At 46.8% G+C, this 23,120-nt stretch overlaps 1 protein-coding gene across 9 annotated transcripts in view; it reads left to right on the top strand.

Annotated features, from left to right (window-relative positions):
* SERAC1 (serine active site containing 1) overlaps positions 1–23,120 on the top strand; it is a 140,780-nt gene that overhangs the window by 26,264 nt on the left and 91,396 nt on the right. For 8 of the 9 annotated variants that reach the window (XM_029596668.1, XM_029596664.1, XM_029596667.1 and 5 more), the window contains 2 exons: positions 14,861–14,992; positions 15,342–15,463. In XM_029596668.1, coding sequence (XP_029452528.1) covers positions 14,861–14,992; positions 15,342–15,463 — 254 coding nt within the window. Of the gene's footprint in view, positions 1–14,551; positions 14,700–14,860; positions 14,993–15,341; positions 15,464–23,120 lie in introns of all 9 variants that reach the window. The other variant, XM_029596669.1, reaches the window with a different exon arrangement.

Genomic DNA, 23,120 nt, shown 5'->3' with positions numbered 1-23,120 from the left:
ACTAGGGGGCACTCCATGAAGTTAGCATGGGGCACATTTAAAACTAATCGGAGAAAGTTATTTTTCACTCAACGCACAATTAAACTCTGGAATTTGTTGCCAGAGAATGTGGTTCGTGCAGTTAGTATAGCTGTGTTTAAAAAAGGATTGGATAAGTTCTTGGTGGAGAAGTCCATTACCTGCTATTAATTAAGTTGGCTTAGAAAATAGCCACTGCTATTACTAGAAATGGTTACATGGAATAGACTTAGTTTTTGGGAACTTGCCAGGTTCTTATGGTCTGGATTGGCCACTGTTGGAAAAAGGATGCTGGGCTTGATGGACCCTTGGTATGACCCAGTATGGCATGCTCTTATAACCATATCCTCTGGCAACAAATTCCAGAGTTTAATTGTGCGTTGAGTAAAAAAGAACTTTCTCCGATTAGTTTTAAATGTGCCACATGCTAACTTCATGGAGTGCCCCCTAGTCTTTTTATTATCCGAAAGAGTAAATAACCGATTCACATCTACCCGTTCTAGACCTCTCATGATTTTAAACACCTCTATCATATCCCCCCTCAGCCTTCTCTTCTCCAAGCTGAAAAGTCCTAACCTCTTTAGTCTTTCCTCATAGGGGAGTTGTTCCATCCCCCTTATCATTTTGGTAGCCCTTCTCTGTACCTTCTCCATCGCAATTATATCTTTTTTGAGATGCGGCGACCAGAATTGTACACAGTATTCAAGGTGTGGTCTCACCATGGAGCGATACAGAGGCATTATGACATTTTCCGTTTTATTCACCATTCCCTTTCTAATAACTCCCAATATTGTTTGCTTTTTTGACTGCCGCAGCACACTGAACCGACGATTTCAATGTGTTATTCACCATGACAATTAAGTTGCCTCAGCAGTCCCTTCCCCCCCCCCCCCCCCCCCCAAACAGCACTTTTCAGTGCTATTTAAAAAAACAAAGCAAAAACCTTCCTCTGCATTCGGGCAGATCAATCCCCGCAAGTGGGTTATGCTCCTCTACCAGCAGATAGAGACAGAGTAAAAACTGATGTCACAGATATATCAGCCCGCCAGTATTCTCTGTGTCCAGCAGATAATGGACATGCATTTCCATACTGGTGGTTGCCTGTAAAAAAGAAGAAAAGACAACAGCTGATTTTTGAAGAGAGGAGTAATTGTATAGTACCTCCTGATGTGATACCGATGGGTCCCTCCTTCAGTTGAGAGCCTTGAGTCTGGTAGCCTGGTTCTGGAATGGACTTCCAAAAAAAAAAAAGTGATTGCCAGCTGAGTGAGGCTCTGCGGTGAAGGCTTTCACCCTCTCCTCCTTGGCTGGAGACCCATTCCAGCTCGCAGCCAAGAGAGGGCTGAGCTCAGGTAAAACAGAAAATTATTTTTTCAGAAAGCAGTTTTAATGAGGTTCTCCTCCTTCCTGCCGGGTCTCCTCCTTGGCACTGGTGTTCAGCATCCCTCACTCACATTTCTGGGGAGTTTAGTGAGGTGTGGTGGCAGCGCAGGCTTGGGATGAGCAGCCTTTTGGCTAGGCCCTTCTTCCAGGCTTCCTTTCTCAGGTTGCATGGTAGGCTGCAGTGGTCCTTTGCATGCCTTTTTTTGTGTGACATTGGCGTGCGCCTAGTTCCGTGTCTTCTGTGTGCATGTACTTGGACGGCCTATCAGTGTGTGTGCTTTGCAGTGAGGATATTATGCGTGGGACCTGTGTGTACATTATGTATGTATGCTTGCATGCAGCTAAGCAAGTAGCTGAGCGCGTATTGTGCGAGCGGGCTGAGTGCATATAATGCACCTAGTTATGCATGTAGCTGCGCGTGTAGTTATGCACATACCTGGCTGCGTAATTGTCCGCTGCGGGAGTATATTCAGCACATATCTTTCTGAGTTCTCAACTCTTCTTGGGGTCGGTGCAATGAAGACTAAGCGCTTAGCTATCTGTGCTGTATACTATATAAGGGCAATACGGCCTTCTGCAAGTCTGTCTCAGCACTACCTGGATGCTCAAGGTAATTTGCCGTCTACTGATTTGCTAACGCTAGTCCAAGCCCTCAATCTGAGGGGAGTGGGGCTGAAAGTGACAACTCCAGGGTGTACCCTTCTTCGGTTGATCCACTGTCAGAGACGTCCTCTGCAGATTCTCGCTCCCAGGACATTAGGTTTGGACTTATGGGGCCTGGTATGGAACCATCCTCCTTTTCCTGGGTGGAATTTTTTCCAGGGACCATAGCCGCCTTCAGGGGCATTCTACAGAGATGGTAATGCCTCCTAAATCGGACTCGCATTGTTGAGACCCTCCTGTGTCCGCTACCGCATGCAAATGCCATGGTGTAACAATCACTGACGATGTTGGAGGGAAAGTGGATCAGGATGACACTGATGATGATTTAAGTTGCTCCCCTTTTGAGGATAGAGAAAATTCCCCAGATTTAGAGCCACACAGAACTCCGTTTCTTTCATAGAGATAAGTTACTGGGTCTGGTTTTTCAGACCCTGAAGGTGCTTGGAGAGACTGGGAGTGTCTCTTTGGATATGCAGAAGAAGGATCACATATTGGTCTCCCTCTACAAGGCTTCATGTTTCTTTCCCCTCTGGGGTGTGATTCAAGAGTTGATTGACCTTGAATGGAGTGCGCCGTAGGTGAGTTTTAAAGGATGCTCCTTGTCAGGTTTGTATCCCTTGGATCCACAGCCCAGAGAGCACTTGCGTTTCCCAAAGATGGATGCCTTGGTGTGTCCTGTCACTAAGCGACCCACCATATCTGTTGCAGGAGGTGCAGCTCTTCAGGATGCTCAAGATAGAAGGATCGAAGTTATTGTTAGGCATTCCCCCCCCCCCCAAGTGTAAATCATCCTCTGTTATTAAACCATGCAAGACACCATTATGGAAAAGAATCTTTAGCCTCCCCACGTTACCTAATTTACTCATGTAATGCCACAACTGGCTCCATGAAAACCTCATTAGCGTACTTTATCATTGTTATTGCATTTTGTTGTTGTATTATGTTAATTTCCTCATTAATTCCATATTGTTTCCTTTCACTTATCATGTTCCTTTGATATCTCACTTATTTCACGTTACTCTCACCATGTCCCATGTAATACGATAAGTTCCTTGTAAACCGATATGATGTACCAACGAATACCGGTATATAAAAGCTTTTAAATAAATAAACGAGACTTTGAAGCCATGGCAATAAATTTACAAATCACTGCTGCTTGTTCGCTGGTGGCTTGAGCTACTCCGCATCTCTCTCAGGAGTCTGAGAGGACTGGTTTCACATTGTGAAGTGGTAATAGAACCTGGGACAACCTTTTTAGCTGATGCGGGCTGTGATCTTGTTCAGACTGCCACTAGAGGAGTTGCTTTTGTTATAGTGGCTAGACATCAGCTGTGGTTGCGCAGTTGGTCAGCAAACACTGTTTCTAGGTCCAATCTCACTAAACTGTTCTTTATGGGTTCTCTTTTGTTTGGTAGTGAGTTGGGAAATAAATGGGGGGATACTCGCTTGCTGGAGGATCAGAAGCTGGCTTCACAGCCTTTTCAAGCCACTGGCCGCTCTCGAGATTTCAGGCGATTTCATCTTTATCTGGGAGCTTCCTCTCAGAGATCCCGTTCCTTCGGTAGTTCTTATTTCTTTTGTCCCAGAAGGCTTTGGAACGATGTGGGCTCCGGAGGTGAAGCCCCTGAGTCTTCCCAATGAAAGTTTACAGACTCTTCTACTGGTGCAGGAGATAGGTGGCCACCTTTCTCCCTTTTCTCAGAAGTGGGTCCACATAACATTGGACCATTGAGTCCTAAAAGTGATTCAGGATGGCTTTGCTCTAGAGTTCATTTACATTCCCCCGAATGTTTTCATGATCTCGCTGTACAACTCCCCTCAGAAGAGGATAGCAGTGGAATTTACATTGAGAAGACTATTAGATCTGAAGTCTGTAATTCCTGTTCCCGAATTGCAACAAAATATGGGTTGCTATTCCATCTATTCTATACTACCTAAGAAGGAGCCAGTCATCATTTGCGAGTCTCCATTTCCAAACACTGTGGTCCATCATAATGGAGGTGCAATCAGGGGGATACCTAGTGTTTCCGGCTCTGATGGAGGCATATCTGCATATTCCCATTTGGCAGGAACATCAAAGATTCCTGAAGTTTGCCATTCTGGGATGTCATTATTATTTTTAGGCCTTGCCTTCGGGCTGGCCACTGCGCCCAGGACCTTCTCCAAGGTCATGGTGGTATTAGTGACAGTTTGGTGCAAGAATGGCATCCTAGTTCTCCCTTATCTGGACGACTGGTTGATTCGAACCAAGACCGTGGAAGAGAGTCACTGGACATCTTGCAAGGTGGTTGCCTTGCTGCAGGATCCAGGCTGGGTGGTAAACTTGTTCAAGAGCAATTTACAGCCATCTCAGACACTGGAGTATCTCAGTGTTTGTTTCGATACGAAGCAGGGAAGTGTGTTTCTGCCAGAGAAGTTGATCTCTCAAATTCAAACCCTGATAAGGACAATTCGCCCAATAGTGTGGTCCTATCTTCAAGTCCTGGGTTTGATGGCAGCCTCATTGGAGACTGTTTCCTGGGTGTGGGCGCATATGCAGCCTTTTCAATGTATGTTGCATTCCTGCTGGAGTCCTCCATCGCAGGACTTATGCAGTGAGGCTTCTCTTACCATTGGAAGTGAGCATACAATTGCAAAGCTGGTTGCAGGCATTTCATCTCCAGAAGGGTGTTTCCTTGAAGACACCAGATTGATTAGGGCTCACGACGGATGTGAGCCTCCTGTGTTGATGGTGCAAGATCACTGGAATGCCGAGGAACGGCAGTAAAGCTTCAACCGATTGGAAGCACGGGCGGTTTGGCTGGCATGCTTTTGTTTTGCCTAGAGGCTTGGGTGTTCTCGATAATGTCAGATAATGCAACAGCTTTGGCCTACACCAATCATTGGGGCGCCGTCAGACGTTGTCTGGTGTCGGAGGAAATAGATGTGCTCATGGTCTGGGCAGAGCAGTATCTCCTAGACATGTCCACTTCCCACATTGTGTTATTGTTTGTAAGGTTTTGGGTGGACCCTTGGACACTGTGGCTGCTGACCACGCCCATGGGGGGAAGTCCCGTGAGGGGCCACAGGTCAGGCTCAGCTTAGGACACACAAAACAGATAGATCTTTTAATAACAGTATTGAGGAGCCACCAGAGGTGGCAGTAGTGAGCAGAGAAGAAACCTGCCTGGGCTTGTAGTCCCTCAGGCTCTGGAACAGCAATCCCACAATGGCTATGCTGTAGTGAAGAGAAACTGAGATAGTGAGTACAATGAAGTATATGCAGGGTTCTGGAATAGAGCCTAGTTGGTTGAGTACTCACACAGCGGTTTCTCTCAGTAGGAATCACAGGAGCGGAGGTAAAGGCAGGCCCTCGAGGAGCGAGTACCTGGTTCCAGGCAACAGCCCTGAGAGAAGTAGATGGTAACTCACTGATGGTGTAGGCAGCGGTATCTTCCAGGCAGAAGTGAAGTCCAGGCAGCGAGTCCAGGAACATGGGCCCTCGAAAAGCGAGTACCGGTTCCAGACAACGACATGAAAGAGAAGAGAGAGGCCCCCGAGGAGCGGGTACCCCAAATAGAGGAAGTCCAATAATGGAGAGGCAGAGTAGCTAGGTACAGAGAGCGAATCCCATCTGTAAGGAGTTCACCAGTACGAATACCTTTGCTAACTCGAGTAGCTAGCAGTAGTGTAGGCTTTTTGTATCTGGGGTGCGTGACGTCATCACGGGGGGACGCCCCTGAGGTTCGTGCCAAAGAAAGTATTTGAAGCAGGGCTACGCGGCGCACGCACCCTAAGGCAGCTGAACAGCATGGTGGGAGGCAGCGCCCAAGCCGGACCGGGGACGCCAGAGAGGACGGCAGGCAGACGCCGTGGCAGCCAAACGTCCGTCAACCATGGGAGGAGTCGCCAGAGAGGTAAGGGGGGCGGAGTGGAGACGTCGGGCAGCGACAGTCGTAATACATTGCTGGAAAGGACAATGTGAGGGCCGACTTTTTCAGCAGGAAGAGCTTAGACCCAGGAAAATGGGTCCAAGCTTTTAGCTCATAGTGGACTGCTGGTGCGACCTGTGCCTAGATTTGCTAGAGACTTTTGGCAACACGAAATTTCTGCGGTTTTTCAGTTGCAGCCAGGATACAAAGTGCTGGGCATCGAGGATCTCGTGCAGATGTGGCCACGGAGCAGCCTACTATATGCCTTCCTGCCCTGGCCTTGGTTAGGCAGGATTGCTCGTAAACTTCCAAGTCAGGCCAACACCATACTTTTGGTGGCTCTGTATTGGCCCCAGGGGCCGTGGTATACCGATCTGCAGAGATTGCTACTGGGCAGACTCCTTTGGCTTCCTCTTTGGAAGATTCTGTTGAGGCAGGGACCCATTCTTCTCAGTAATCTGGGTCAATTTTGTCTTACAGTTTGTCCTTTGTGAGGGCTAGGTTGTTCCACTTTGCTTAGGGCCAGGAAATGTTTTACATCTTTGGCCTATGTGAGAGTTTAGCAGATTTTCAAGGCCTTGTGTGCAGAGCGAGGTTCTCAGCCTCTCAACATGGTTATTCTTTTGATTTTAGAATTTTTACAGGAAGGATTGCATAAAGTTTGGCCATTAACACTTTGAAGGTTCAACTGACAGTTCTTGCTTGCTATAAGAGGGCGAGTCAGTGGTGGATTTTTTTTTTTATTTAAAGCTTTTATTGGCAAAAGTGTAATCCAAGGAACGATATACAAACAAGTGATTTTGCCATACAGTTTTCAAACATTTTAGATTGAATATTGAATACAAGATACAATCCCCCCCTTTACCAAACACGTAATATGCTATCAAAATAACAGCAATAACAATAATATCGAATGTGACAACAATTCTCCACTAAAGTAAGAAAGTGTGACATGGCTGAACCGCAGGGGTATAAGACTCGTGGCATTAATTCAAACAACACACAAAGGAGGTGCGGAGTAGAAAGCACACACATTTAGATAATTAGCCAAAAAATAATGCACGGCAAATAAATATACTAAGCAATAACAGTTTAACAGACAAAAAACAACTTTTTATTATTGTGTTACTAAACGACACAATAATAAAAAGTTGTTTTTGTCTTTTAAAGTGTTATTGCTCATATATTTATTTGCCGTGCATTAATTCAAACAAAACATGAGTAAACATGAATGTCAAGGTGACTAGTCAGACTCAGCTAAAGGATTATGGTTTTGATACCAAGAGTTGAAGGGTGCTCAGACTGCTTGGAATGTAGACATTTGTTTGTGGTGTATGGCGGTAAGACGCTCCAGATCTTGTAGGCGATGTAAACGTTGTATAAGGATCTTCTGTTTTGGATGATGAGGAGTCCGCCAGTGGCAGGCCAGCGCCACTCGAGTTACAGTATAGATTTGTTGACATAGACGCTGGGTGGGTGTCGATAAACCCTCTATAGGTACTCCTAGGAGTACGTTAGTTGAGGTTGCAGTGATCGCCCACCCTACGATGTTGGCAATCCAGGCCTCTATTCGCGCCCAATAGGGGGTAACTACTGGACAGTTCCACCAAATGTGAATGTATGTGCCCTCTTGCCCACAAAGGCGCCAGCAAGTGTTCGATAGTTGAGCATACATTTGGTGCATATGGGTGCGCACATAGTGCCATCGATAAAGAATTTTTAGGCATTGTTCCTGGAGGTGAGCTGAAATGGAGTTTTTCCGCGCTATTACAAATAGGTCTTCCCAGTCTGCCAGGTCCCATTGTAAATTAAGTTCCTTTTCCCAGAAAAGTGATAATTCGAGCTTGGTAGATTGGGGACCAGAATAAGTTTATATAGTTTGGAGATTGCACCTTTAACAGCCTGTCTCTGCATACAGTATGTTTCAAATAAAGATTTGGTGATGGCTATTTGAGAGGAGGAAAGTAAGGGTCTGAGGAAGTGGGCTACTTGTGCATATTCAATAAAAGAAGATGGGGAAAATTTGGTTTCCCTGACAATAGTAGAAAAAGGTAAAATCCGTCCTTGGGTTAGCCATGAACTGATATTTATAAGGTTCTGAGTCGAATTTGCGCCTGATAAGGGGCTGGCTATTGGGGAAGTCGTCCTTCGTCAACCTAATGGCGGAAAATACTTTCACTAGTCCACTGTCTTTAAGTTACGTACTAATGGGACAGGGGGATAAATTATCTCCTTTATTGACGCAGCATCCACTGGTTCTTCCGTTAAGAAAGACATGGGCCCATCTTACCAAGATTCTAGGGATTATTCCTCAATGCACATATTTAACCTCCTTGAGAGGTAATCCAGATTTCACTCCTGGTTCTACGACTACCTATTTTGTCGACTGGCAAGCTAGGGGAGTGGTGTATCTGGGCCATGTGTTTGATTCCGATGGACGTTATATGTCCTTTGAGACATTGCAGGAATTGTACGGGATCCCTGATAAACATCGTTTTGGTTATATCCAATTGAGTCATTATGTCCGCTCCCTGGGGGGATCAGAGCAACACTTGGGGGTTTTTAAGGCGCTCAATGACTTCCTGCACTTTGATGCCCCTAAGGAACCTTCCCTCTCCAAGTATTATAAGGGATATGCCAAGCGTGTCAGCTTTGATACGTATGCGTTATCAGTGGCTCGCTGGAATAAAGATGGGAGTTTCCAACTGACGCCGCGCATTTTGGCAGGCAGTGTGAGGGGGATATTACCTGTCACAAGCAATGTGTATTTTCGTGAGATGCATTTCAAGTTTTTGTGTAGGGCATATGTCTCATCCCACATGGCATTCAAATTTGGTTTAAGCTCCACTGCTCAGTGTTTGTGGTGTGGGACGGAGAAGGGAACCTTGGCACACGTGTTCTGGACTTGCTCCCAAACGCAAAGGTATTGGCACCAAATTTCTGCCTATCTGGAGGGGCTGGTTGGGGTGCAGTTGCCCTTCTCACCATATCTGTGGCTGTTTCATTGTGTAACAAGATACCCGGTACCTAATTATGGATATCGGGCATTGTTAAAGAAAGCGGGTTTAGTGGGGAAAAAAATGCTTCTTTTGCATTGGCGGGACCAAAAAGGGCCTTCATTTTGGACATGGAGAATACATTTTCATCGGCTGATGGAGTTTGACAATCTGGCATCTCGGACCTCATTGGGAGGTCGCCGGATATTTCTTCAGACGTGGGATGCCTATATTCAACATTTGCCCCACAGGGCCAGGAGTTTGGTACTCAATAGTGGATGTTAACTGTACTGGACTGCGGCTCAGAACTATTAGTCTTACGGCAATGGACCTTCAGAGCTGTTGTGGGGGGGGGGGGGGCATTTGGCGGCAAGGTCTAGGTGTGGAGGATGCTAATGGAGCCCAGTGAAGGAAATTGGGTTCCAGAGGTAAAAGAGGTTAGTGATGACATGTCGCTTGGGGAGAAAATGATAGTGGTACAAATTATCTCAACAAGATAGCTACTTCATGCTCTGTTGTTCTGATGTATTTTTGTTGTATTCATGAGTTCTCTGTCTGTTGTATTTGGAGCCTTTGAACCACTTAATAAAAATATATTGAACATATAAGGTTCTGAGTCTTCCAGGTTTGAAAAGCTCGCCTGGGGAGGCCCGCCGGGAATTGGAGATTATGAAACAATGTAGAAGATTGGTGATAAAGAGTAGGTCCCACCAATTTCACCTTCCAATGGGACCAAATCCGTAAAGTAGTTTGGAGCATAGGTGGAAGATTAAGGATTGGTCGCCAGGTATGATTAGGCTGCCAGAAAAGTGCTGTATTGAGCATCTCCCCTAGGAAGTGTTGTTCAATTGACTGCCAGGGGGCTGGGTGTTCTCGGCAATTATGGATGTGAAGTATCGCCTTCAGTTGGGCAGCAGCATAATACCATTCCAGATTTGGGACGCTCATCCCTCCGTGATTTCTAGAGCGGTATAGAACTGATCGTGCGATCGTGGGTGGTCTTTTCCTCCAGATAAAAGCGAATAATTTCCGTTGGGTTGACTGCAGGAAACTGGTGGAGAGGAAAATGGGTAGCGTTAGAAAGAGATATAATAGTCGTGGGAGTATATTCATCTTAATAATGGCTATTCGGCCTAGCCATGAATGTGAGTCCTGATACCAGCGAAGTAAATTGTCATCAATGGTCTTAAGCAGTGGTAAGTAGTTCAAATGATGCAGCTTGGTAACATCCGCATTGAGATATATACCCAAATATTTGATAGGTTTGGTCGTCCATCGAAACAGAAGTGACAGTTTTAGTAAGTGAACTTCCTGGTCGGGCACGTTGACATTGAGAATTTCGTCGGGTAATTTGCGTCGGGTAATTTTTATGAATAAGCAATCTCTCATACCTAGACTTTAGGTGGGTCTCTTGAAGGAGGGTCACGTGTACGTGTAGGGCATTTAGGTCCTGAAATAAAAAATGACTTTTTTGTGAGTCTGCAGTCCCTTGACATTCAAAGATAACACTTTAACCATCATCAATGTGAGTTACCCTCAGACACCCAGTGCAGAAATACATAGCCATGATTATATTTATTTATTTATTTATTTAAGGTTTTTTCTATACCGGCATTCATGATAAGATCATATCATGCCGGTTTACATATAACAGGGGGTGCAAAAACTGTTCTTTTAACAAGTGCGACGGAAGCAAAAGTTACAATAAAACAAGGTTGTAGAACTGGGAGAGGAAGGAGATTAGTATATATGTATATATATATATATATATATATATATATATAAGTAAGAAGCCACACTATACCCAGTGGATCAATAAACAAGCTAGCAAAACATTTGGTAAAGAACCCCCCATTTTTACCGAATTCTGCCCCACTGACGTGGCAGAAAATCTTTCCCATGGGGCCATGGGCAAGCATTGAGAGGAACATGTTACTATATCAATCCCCACTATGAACACCCCAACTTGGTCTCATGAAAATTACAGTAGTCCAGAGCTATCAAATCCATACTTATCTAGATACTAAGGAGCGGTTAAAAAATAACATATTGCAAACTGAGGCAGTAGATAAACCGCTCCCTCGGGACATCTAGTAGTAGGAAGCTGGCATCCGCCCAGCTTATGGATAAGAATGGATCCAGTCTTTAAAGAATTATTTACCACTCCTGGTACTCCACTGGGCAGCTCAACCCTGATCCGAGGATGTAGTCTCCTGTGGTTGACGCCGCAATCTCCGACGGCCTTCTACTACGTGCTTCCAGCGCGGGTGAGTATCGCGTGGAGGGAGCGACATGGAGTTTGCCAACGGAGCGATTTCGGAGCGGCCTTGGAGGGAACGGGCAGCGCACGCCGGGCTCGGCGCGCGCAAGTTGCACAAATGTGCACCCCCTTGCGTGCGCCGACCCCGGATTTTATAAGATACGCGCGGCTACGCGTGTATCTTATAAAATCCAGCGTACTTTTGTTTGCGCCTGGTACACGAACAAAAGTACGCGTTCGCGCTGTTTTTTAGAATGTACCCCAGTAAGCGTGCTCGATTTGGATTATTGGTGGGTTTTCAGTTGTCTCTGCGAATTGTTCTGGGCAGCTTTAGTAAGGAAGAAGGTACAAATTTTCTTTGCAGCTTCAAACGGGTCTTTATACATATCAGTCTCAGGACTCCCCGTATCCTAAGATTGTTCCGCCTAGAGCGGTTTTCTAAGTCCTCCAGCTTCTCTTGAATAGCTTGATTTTCAGTCAACAGTTGCCGGTATTGGGTGTTATAAGTCATCATATTGATTGCCTGGCCCACTGCACGCTGCTCTAACTCATCTACTCTGTTTCCCAGCTGCGCCATGTCTTCTTTGAGTTCTTCCATAGAGGCGAGTAGTTCGCTTTTGTGTTGACGGAGGTACGCATGCAGCTCTGAAAACCATCCACGAAATTCATCTCTGGTTGGGATGTCTTGAATAGTATGCGCGGTACCTGAATCATTATAATTGTCTCCGATATTCATTTCTTCCTGAGATCCTTTAGTGCCAGCGGCCTGTGCATCCGCTACGGGCGGTAATTCTTGTATCTGTTTCTGAAAGCCATAAGACTTTAAATCACCAGTCTTCCGCTTAGTTGCCATTCCGATATCTTCGTCCTGGTTCTGTTAGCCGTTTAATAATAATAAAATGAGATTTAAGCGAATTTTAATGCAAAAAAGTGGTGTTCAGAGCGGGAGCTCAAAGCTCATACCTCCAGTCACAACGTGTGCTCAACAGTGCCTCCCTCAGTGGTGGATTTTGAAGGGAGTTAAGCATTTTCGTTCTCCCTTGCGATTGCCAGTGCCCCTGTGGGACCTTAATCTGGTCCTGAATTTCTTGGCGGGTCTGTCATTTTGGCCGCTGCATGGCCTTTTCATTGCGTTTGTTTACCTTGAAGATGATTTTTCTGCTGGCAGTCTGTTCTGTTCATCCGGTTTTTCGAACTGCAAGCTCTTTCTTGCTGCGAGCCTCTTCTATGTATAAGTCCTGGTGCGGTACAACTTCAGACTGTGCCTTCAATTTTGCCAAAAGCTGTTTTGGAGTTTCATTTGAATCAATCTGTTTCCCTGCCCACTTGGACAGGGACAGAGATGAGTGAGTATCGTCTTTTGCATACCTTAGATGTCAAACGTCATTTGCTGTGGTACTTGGGTTAAGGAAGTTATCTTGGACGCTTATGTGGATGCCGAGATTCCTTTGCTGAAGCAGATTAGACCGCATTCCTCGAGGGCTCAGGTGGTATCGTGGGCAGAAATTCGTGTGTCTCCTGTCAAGTTTGCCGATCGGTGACGTGTTCATCCTTACACACCTTTTCCAAGCATTACTGCATGGATGTTCAAGCTCGGGAGGACACCACATTCGCACGGGTGGTATTGATTGGACCATGGGCAGCCTCCCGCCCTTTTTGGGTATAGCTTTGGTACATCCCATGAAGGGGATTGGTCTGCACGAGTGCAGAGAAAAGAGAAATTACCACTTACCTGATAATTTCCTTTCCTCTAAGGAGAGCAGACCAAACCCTGATCTACCTTCGGCAGCCGATTTTGTCGTTAGTTCGCCTTTCAGGTGTGGACGTTGCAGAGAGTTATTTCTGCTCTTCGTTTGAAGACTGGTAAGTGGTTTAACCAGCCCTCAAATTAGTGATTGTTCACTTTTTTGGCTGAGCTCATTGTTCCTTATTGGTTGGAAGGATGGGTGGCTAATTGTTAATAATCATGTTCAAATATCAGTTTCTCCACAGTTTGGCTTTTTAGAGAATACTGGCGGGCTGATGGGGCAGGGCTACATATCCGTGATGTCAGCTTTTACTCCATCTCCATCTGCTGGTAGAGGTGCATAACCCACTTGTGGGATTGGTCTGCCCTTCTTAGAGCAAAGGAAATTATCCGGCAAGTAGTAATGTCTCCTTTCTTTACAGAATGTCTGACTTCAAGAAACCCACAGTAAATGGTTTCACAGATTGTATATGCGGTAGGAAGGTATCCATTACAAATGGACATGACCTCTTTTACCACTGCCTTGCACTGGTCCATGACCAAGCAAATTGCTACCACTGTGGCCGGATGTCTTTGTGGTTCCAGAAGTCCAGGGCCTCGAAAATGGAGAAGCTGTGTAAGACTCTGAAGAGCCACATTCAATCCTTCTTCCAGAGCAGAGCCTCTTCATGTTCCCTGGGTGTAGAGTTGAGCAGATGCTCCTCAAAGAAGTTTCCCCCTTTGACAGAACAAGCTGAGTCCTTGGGGTTGAACAAGCAGAAATGGGGTGCTACTGAAAAAAAAAAAATTGACATTCTTCAGAGTCTGTGGCACACCTGCAACCAAAAAAAAATTGAGTCTTGGCGTCAGTGCAGCTGACACAAAGCCCCAGCGCCTTCAGCACATAAAACTTCTGTGCCGTCAATACATAGGGCCTCGGTACCATCAGTGCACAAGACTTCAATGTATCAAGCCTTAGAACACACAATGTATCACGCTTTAATGCCATTAATGCTTCAAGCATCAGAACAGGCTGCACTTACTAGTGAGTCCCTTGCATAGGGGAAGGTTGTCAGGAGCAGAAAGAAATATGATTAATTTACTCTGCCAATCTTCAGAGCAATCTCAACATTATGGATACACAAAATCCCATTTGTTCTGTGGTACTCTTGATTTCTAATTGGCCTCCAGTGCAAATTATATAAAGTCTGGAGAATGTGCAAGGAGATTTTATCCTAGTGTCTGAAGAGGATGGCTTCCAGAGCTTTCCTCCTGCTCGTATAAAATTCTATCTAAGTAATACTTGAAGTCCATCACCTTCACAACATGCAGGCATCAAGCAATCCCAACATCCACTAGCCAGTAGAGGACCATAGAACCCAGTTTGCAGGCACCCTGAATCCCACCTCTATGGATTGCTGAACTCTTACTGACAGAGGTGGAAATATTTTTTAAAACCAAAGGTGCAGCAAACATTTTTAGGAGCCAAGGGAAAAACATTCTTTTATAGCATTTTTATTTTTATGTAATATTCCTTTTTTTTGTTTTGGTATTTGTTGTTCTCCCCAACTTCTTTTCCTCTCCTCCCTTCCAGCCTTTCGCCTTCTTCCATGCCTCTTTCTTCTTCTGTGGCCTAGCAATTGCTTGTGAGCCCAGGCCTGACCTCAACAGCAGTCAGTACTGGCACTGTCATTTGATGAATACAAGATGCACATTCTTTCTTCTATGCTGTGTGCAATCTGGTAATATTCTCTAGCACAATTTTGATTCATGATATTCTTAAAGCATTTGTTACCCTGTTTATTCCCAATGTTTATATCAACTACTTCTGGCCTTTCCTCTGGAAAACGAACACAAGCCTTACTCTAGCTCTCTCTTTTTTTTTTTTTTTTTTTTTCCTAAGAGCAGTTCAGTCACTTTGATCTGGAAGACCATGAGTGTGCCATGTGGATCCTCTTGAAAAAAACGCAGTCAGCAGATAAGACTGTGAGACTGCAGGCTGTGGAGGAGATGGCAGGGATTCATCACTGGCATGGTGAGGAGGCTCAGGCGACACAGCAGCTTCACTAACCACAGGCATACAACCCACTCTCTGCAGATCAGGAGTGGCTGGAGGTTAGGAATCGTTGAATTCGGGCGTGTGGGTGAGAGAACTTGCGGCTGCTGGCTGTCCCCGACAGAGGTCCACGCGTGCCGCTTGCATGTTTCCCACTGCATTTGCGTGGTGTAGAAATGTAACAAGGCATTTCCTAAAGTGTCCTTTACCCTTGCTGGCTGAATGCAGTCACAATAAATGTTTCAAGATAAGGAGGACATCTAGATAAAAAGAGGGTGAGGGGTATTTTCTCAAACATCAGCATGCTTCCCTAATGGTGCTTTCACAGATTACCAGTACAGAACAGTGGCTCAAGCATGTGACTCCAGGACCACTATTGGTTTGGCTCGCAGCCAGGATGTTGATCTCCGCTTCTTCCTTCAGCCACCTCCACTGCCCAGAGGAAGTGATGTGAGTATAGAGACATATGAAGGTCTGCATACACTAACTGGAGGTTATTACCCTTGTTTTTCAGATTACATTTTGAAATTAGAAAATGTAAAAAGCAAAATAAAATCTAAGGTTTACAGATAGGAAAGGCGCCTGCGTCATTATTATTTTAAATATAGTGACAAAAGATGTATATTGCATAGAAACTAATATATGCAGCATTGAACCTATTCACAACGGTGAAAACTCAACCTAATATTTGCAATCCCTCCACTCTTTCCATATTTTGACATATTTAGCCATACTACCCCTTGGGTAAAGGTGGGTACACTTTGCTTCCACTGAATCGTATGCAGTCAGATAGCTGCAGTCAGAGCTTTACAAAGGAACATCAAATTACAGAAGACTTAAGTTGCTCTGTGATTTTGTTTTGTGTCACAGTTCAGAATGGAAGCCAAGCTCCATTTATTATGTCTAGTCGAAAGATACAGAGATTGGTGTTACCACACTCTGCATTTCCTCCTTTGTTGTAAGAGGTTTGACATGTTCTCAGGTAATGATGTGTCAGCACTCCTTGTCTGCTTAGGGTACAGGGTTCCTTTCGAATAACAAGTAGGATGACTACTCACACAGGGGGGTGATGCCATTCAATTGCAGATTTCTGGAAAAGCTTGAAAAGGCTTTTCTGGTCATGCATGGGAATTGACACACACATGCTACCTTGCAGAGCCGTCTGAATCTACTTTTGTACATGGAGACAATCAAATACGTTCATCTATGAGATATTTTCAGTTTCTTCTCATCTTGACTTGAGCTTCCTTACTCTTTTATTTTCACTCTCAATTAGTATTCTAAGTAGGCATTTTGGCATTTTGCAAAGTTTTGGGGCTTTTTTCAAGGCATCTGCTTGGCCCTAAACTTTCTTCTCTGCGGGCCTTTAGGCAGCCTTAGTCTTCCCTTTTCTTCATGAGAATTTTGACTTTTCATTTCGCCTCATCAGTTTTTTAAGAAATAATTGAAAATAAGTCCAGCAGCTTCAAGCAATTGCCTTCGTTGTAATTACAAGATGTCCATTAGGGGTCATCGCAAGATTTGTGTGCAGTCTTGAGAGCAAGAGCTTAATATACTTGGTTGTGGCATCTACTCAAAGTTGTTGCCTGGGGCTATCAAATTCCAGAGCAGGATATTTAGATTTTATTTATTTATTTATTTATTTTTATATACCGACATTCGATCTGAGATATCACATCGGTTTACATTCAGGGTACTGTAGGTATTTCCCTATGATATCTCCACTAAGCAGAAATCTGATGCTTCCCCTTCAGCACTAAAGGCAATAATATCGAAGGACCCAGGAGATGCAGTGACCTCTTGCAATCCCTGGACATTAAGGAAAGTTCTTCCTAAGAGTTGAGATTAAAGAGGATGCCCAGTAACAGGGAATCCTCCTTCTCTTTCCATTCAATGCAAGAGAAGAGTTTCTCAGTTAAGTTCAGACCCAAAGAATGTCAACATTGAGCAAAGGCATCGAAGCTTCAGCACCAATCTCCTTTGCTGCATAGATCTGAAATCAGGGAGATAAAGGCTTTAGCATATTTTCTTTCCCACTAATTTCATCAGGAGGTAAATTTGGTCTTCAAAACTGAGTCAGCCTCAACGGTCTCCATGGGTCTGAACCAAAACTATTAATATATCCCTCTTGGTCACAGAAGAGGGCCTTCCCTCTACAATCTTCAAGAGGATGCTGGGCAGGAGAAGTTTTGAGTCTGTCAGCTGTCTCCTTGGACAAGGTACAAATGCTGGAACTGAACATCTCAACACCATCTTTGTTGTTGATTCAGCTGGTCCTCAAGACCTTTGCTTTAGCATAGAATAGTTTTAGCACCAAGATCATTGTCTTGGCACCAAGACTTAATTTTGATACCATCTGTTCCATGTCTAATCTAAACAATTTTAGAGAAGGAAGCTTCTACCTTTTGGCAGTGCTCAGCTCTGAGGCCCAAAGATCCATCTTGCATGCTTACTGAAGCTATGGCTTCAAGGTCTGCGTCATGCCAATTTACAGCTCAAGTTATCTCTTGAGTCTGAAGATTATTGGGGCCAAGCTTATAGGTCTTAAGAATTTTATCTTAAATATTCCCCTAACATCCCCAAGGCCCTCTCCCCTCCGAAGGTAAGAAATAGGTCCCTTTCTTCCCACCCCCATCGGAGGACCTTTTTTTCCCAGCTTTTGTACAAACAATGACTAAGTCTATTCCCTTTCATTTGGAAGTTGAGGATGAGCCCAAGCCGCTGCTTCTTGGCTTCCTCAGATACCTTGGTGTCCTGAAGGAGCTAGTGCCAGTGCCCATCCACCAGCTTCTTCAGGATGTACATAAGAAAATGTGAGAGACCCTGCTCCCAATACTTCCTGTAGGTAAGAAGGCAGACACCAAATATCATGTCCAGACAGTTTTGTGATTTGTCAGAATCCAGCTACCACATCTGTCTGTGGTCATTGAATCTACTTTGAAAAAAACTAAGATGTCAAAATCGTAGTCCTTAGTAACCTTGGGGCAGATTCCCAGGCATTGAAGATTTATGGGAAGAATTTATTTTAAAATGCTAAGCTTGGCTTCTTCTTAGCATCCTAATAGATTCATTTGATCAAATACATGCATTCTATTCTGGAAGTAGCACAAAGATTCTCTATATTGCTGCCGCCAAAGAAGCCAGAAAAATGTTTTCACCTACTAAACACTGGTGTGAGGAGCATGGGAAAGCATCTGGTCAATTTGACCTTCAATAATTTTGAGATGGCATTGAGAGCCTCAGTCATGGCCATTGGTATCAGCAGGAACTAATGTTTTGAGAGATTCAGGCTTCAATGCAAAGGACAGACTTGCGAATATGCTGTGCAGTGGAGAAAATCTCTTTGGAGACTAAATCAGAGAAATAATGGATCTCATCAAAGACCAATGTTCAATGTTTCAGACACTTGCCACCATCCAAAACCACCCTCTGCTACAAGGGGGTTTCAGGATGGACCTCAGGGGAGACCATTTTTTTTTAACTCGAGAGACCTTTTTGCTCTGTCCACTCATCCCAGTCAATAGAGCTGAAGGTCTTTGCAGAAGCTCAGTATATCCTACAGAAACCCATCAAACCCGAGGATGGCTTTTTAACTAGAAAAGACAGACAGTTTTCCAGTATCTGTGCCAGTCAATTTACCTGTTGGGGAGAGACTGAGTATTTTCTTTTTTGGCCTGATACTTTCTCTTTTTTTTTTTCTTCTATCTCAGTCAAAACCAGGGCTTGGATACTGAGCATAAATTCACAGTTATCGAGGATTTTCCCCCTATTTTATTTAATAGACACCCCCACCCTTACTGTTCCTAGTCTGATAATTACAGCAGTGGTCCTGAGGCTGGGAGCCATGCATTAGGACTCCTCCTGAAACCCTATGTCATGGTTTCTAAATCTAGTCACCAAGTGTTACTCTTATTTGATGTGTTACAGTCCCGGTCGCGTGTGCCGCGACCAGGCCCTTACCTCCATGTTCCTGGTCCCGCTCCCGGTTCAGCTGGAGGAGTTTGCAGCCTGTGTGGTGGCGTCCCCTGCAGGGGCGACGCCGGTGGGAGATCTTCAGTGGAAGCCCTGTCCTTAGGCGCACGTGCAAGAAGGACGCCTTTGTAGGCCTGTTCCGCCATTCAAAGCTCCGCCCACTTCCTGACATCAGACGCTGCGGCCTATGTAAGCCGGCCGCGGACCCTCAGTCTTTGCCTTGCAATGGGGTTACCTTGCGGTTCTCAGTTGCTCCGTGCCCCGGAGTGTGTTACTACTTGCCGGTAGTTGCTCCATTCCAGCCTGGTTCCTGCTTCAGACTTTGCTTACGTTTCAGCCTGGTTCCTGCTTCAGACTTTGCTTCAGTTCCTGCCTGGTTCCAGTACCCGTGTCTTGCTTCAGTTCCTGCCTGGTTCCAGTTCCCAAGCCTGCTTGTTCCTGATCCAGCTACAGTACTCGCCTAAGTCCCAGCGGCCAGGCTCCTACGGGCTCCTCCCGGGGGAGCTCCCGCTTCCAGGGTGAAGTCTCACCACCGAACACCTAAGTCCCAGCGGCTGGGCTCCTACGGGCTCCTCCCGGGGGAGCACCGGCTTCCAGGGTGAAGATCATCGTTCGCATCCTGCCTGATATCCGCCTCCCGGCCTGCTTGTACACTGAGACTATAGTCCACCTCTCCCCAGTCTCCTGCAGACCAGCCCAAGGGTCCACTAAAACCGTTAATCCTTAACATGATGATCACAGCTATAGTTTCTACAACAGAAAGAACAATTTATTCTAGGGGGAACAGATTTTTATCCTTATTCATGATAAAGGCACTACATACAATCTCGAGAAGAGGGGAACTTTTATCTGATTTGCTAATGAATTGGATAATGTCTTCCAAATTGAAGAGATCGAACAGAGCTCACTCTCTAGACTTCATAAGACTTTACACAAATCAAAGAAAAAGGATTTGTGTGATGAGCTGTTAGTTAGGTGGCTTATTATGCCAGTCCTTTTGGCACTGGCATAATTTGCTCTATTACATGATACAGATGAGGAACTTGGCCTCCATAACTAATTTCTTACAAAGCAGGTCATCCTTGGCTACTTGAGATGGACACCTGCAAAGCCTTTCCTCATGCCCGCAGCTTGATTTTTAACCGCTAATGTGATATCTCTCCTAGATAATACTTCTTGGATGAATTGCTTTTTCCCTGTACGTACCAGGATCAGTCCAGGACACCTGGGTTGTGACTCCGCACCAGTAGGTGGAGACAGAGCAAAACTTGTGGGCGGAGCCATATATAAGCCCCTGTGCCAGTCACAGCCCCTCAGTCTTACTCTGTCTCCAGTAGGTGGTGCAGGTCTAGTCACAGCCTCTGAGTGGCCTGAGGACTGATAGTTGGTTAGTCAGGGTCATGGTGGTTTTATTGGTTTCAGTTTATCGGTTTTGGTTATTTAAAAAAAAAAAACAAAAAAACAAACAAAGAAAGAAAAGGATTTGAAGGTGAGAAGAGACATGAAGAAGCTGTCCGTCCTGCCTCCCAGGGGGGTGGGAAGGTTCTGAGGGGACTATCCCCCCCTGGTTGAGGCCGCTGCTGAGGGTCGAGGACCCGGCCTACCACTGGCAGCAGCGTGGGGGTGACACCGGGGAGCCCGGTTCACTCACCCCCAACAGAAGCAGGAGACCCAGGACCCTGGACAGCGTCAGGTTTGCGTATAAAAAAATAAATAAATAAATAAATTGTACTTTTATTTTTCTTGTGCGGCTCTCCTTTTCTTCGCCGGTGGGGGAGTTTTCTCGGCGAGGCGCGGGGAGTGTTTTCGGCGGTAGGAATTGATTATTTTAGTTTCTGTCTTGTTAGTGCGCCGTCCGTTCCGCCGCGACCACATGGAGGCCGAGGGGAACGGTTGGCCGTGCTTGCGGCTCGGCGCGCGCGCAGCTCCCACATGAGGGGATTTGCTCCGTTTGCATCCCGGGCGGGAGGGACCGTCCGGGACAGACAGGGGGAGCCGATCCCGGTCGGCACGTTCGCAGTCGCGCGTTTTCGCCGCTCCAGTCATGGCCGGCTGACCCCTTCCCGCTCAGCGCGGGAGCGGCGGCCATCTTGGGGTCAGCTCGCGAACTTGTGCGCGAACCGGTAGGGAATCCCGGCATGCCTCCCGCATTGTCTCCTTAGCGGAGGCCTTCGGGGGGAGTCCCCCGGGGGGGCTGAGTCCTCGGATGAGGCTAGCGTGGATGGGAACTCCTCGTTTCGGGGTCCTCATTTTTCGGAACGTTTTCGCGCCCACGGCGCCTCTAAGCGAGCTCGGCTCTCCTCAGGCTGCGCAACGAGGGGCGCAGTAATCGTTGGCCTTGCTTCGGGGGGTGCTTGTTCGGCGGCGGCATTTCGCTCTTGCGGCATACTTGGTCGCGGGGACCCTCCGGTGGCCTTCCCCAAGCAGTTTTCTGCCTGCCGCGGGCAAAGATTTAAAAAAAAAAAAAAATTCTACACAGACTTTTCACGCGAAATTTGGCGGGAAAGTCGGCCATCTTGGTGCGGCGTCGAGCGCGACACCAAGCGCGGCAGGCCCCAGGGGTTTGTTCCCTCATTTCCGTTCCCCCCCCCCCCCAGTCGCCGGCTCCGCGGTCTGTTTTGCCATTGGAGGCGGTGGGGGGGGAGGACCGGGGGAGACACGCCACGATCTCTGAGGGACTCTTTGTCCCTGGTTTTTCTTTTGGCCAGGCATAGGCCTTTTAAGGCTGCAGTGCCCACAAGCGACCTTCTGGCCAGGCGGAGAGCCTGAGAGGCCAATCAAGTTAGGACCGGGACGCGTACTCGGCCGCAGTTCGCGGTGGGGCGATTCATAGCCAAACGCCCGTTGCGGGCCATACCGCCTGGTTTGGGCACGGTCCCTACCTCTGCCTCGTCGGATCCGGTAATTTCCTAGGTGTCCTCCCCTCCTCCGAAGGGAGCTGAGGGAGATGACGTTTGAATCTTCTGGTCCGGAGATTTCCAAGGCGCCCTCCCCGCCTCCGAGGGGGGCTGAGGGGGATGGCACGCCGCCGCAGTGGCCGGCTGGGCAGGCACAGCCTTCAGAAGGGGATTACTCGAGCTTTATCCACCTCTTCATCAGGAAGGAGCTGGCCCTTGATTCCCACCATCCTGGAGGGGTTGGTCATCCCACCCCGCTGGGGGTAGTCTCGGCTGGGCTTCATTCCTTTTCACCTGTCTGTGTCATCCCTGCTCTATCGAGAATAGGATACTCCGGCTTTGCACCTCCAGGTCACGAACGCTATGGGTAAGCTCTCTCTCTTGCCGGAGATCGACTGATTCCCGAGGCTCGAGGATAAATTCAGGGTGCGGTTTTCATTTTCGACCAGGTCCCGCTTTCGTGATCCCAGGACGTCGCGTTCTCCAAAGTCTCCTGGTCAAGTCGTATAGGTCTTCTTCCTCCCGGACCCCGCCATGGCAGCAGCAGTCCTTTCGGGGAAACAAGGGAGCCCCGGCAAGCGCGGTTGATTTCAGTTGTAGAGAGATGGGCCGGTGTATCGTCAGACCAGTGGGTCCTCCGCGTGATCAGACTCGGCTGCCTCCTCCGTTCCGGTCAACCGCACGGCAGGGGCCGTTACTCTCCATTTACTTTCGTCGTCTCCAAGAGAGGCGGTACGGCAGATCTATTCTGGATCTTGGTGGAGTGAACTGATGCCTTCGCGATGCCTTCGCGTTTCTCACTTCAAAATGGAGTCGGTTCGGTCGGTAATTGCTGCGGGGGCGGCCCGGCGAGTTTTCTGGCCTCCCTGGATTTCGCGAAGGCGTATCATCACATAGGCATTCAGCCGTCGTTCCTGTTCTTCATCAGGTTTCTGCGTTTTTAGGATGGCACTGCCAGTTACAAGCGCTCCTGGTTGGTCTCGCGACGGCCCCCCGCACGTTCACGAAGGTGGATGGTCGCGTGGTGGCGCGGCTGCGCCAGTATGATCTCCTGGTCTATCCGTCCCTGGACGATTGGTGGATTCGGGGCGAAGCCCGAGGATCAATGTCTGTTTGTCAGTGGGCCAGGGTCTTATACCTTGGCAGTCCCTAGGATGGGTGGTCAACTTCAACAAGAGTCATCGGGCACCCTCGCGGACCTTGAAATTTCTGGGAGCCGTTGTCGACACGTTGCAGGG

The sequence above is a fragment of the Rhinatrema bivittatum genome, chromosome 3 (genome assembly GCF_901001135.1).
Source record: "Rhinatrema bivittatum chromosome 3, aRhiBiv1.1, whole genome shotgun sequence".
NCBI lineage: Eukaryota > Metazoa > Chordata > Amphibia > Gymnophiona > Rhinatrematidae > Rhinatrema > Rhinatrema bivittatum.
This window is presented reverse-complemented; position numbering and strand designations above follow the sequence as displayed.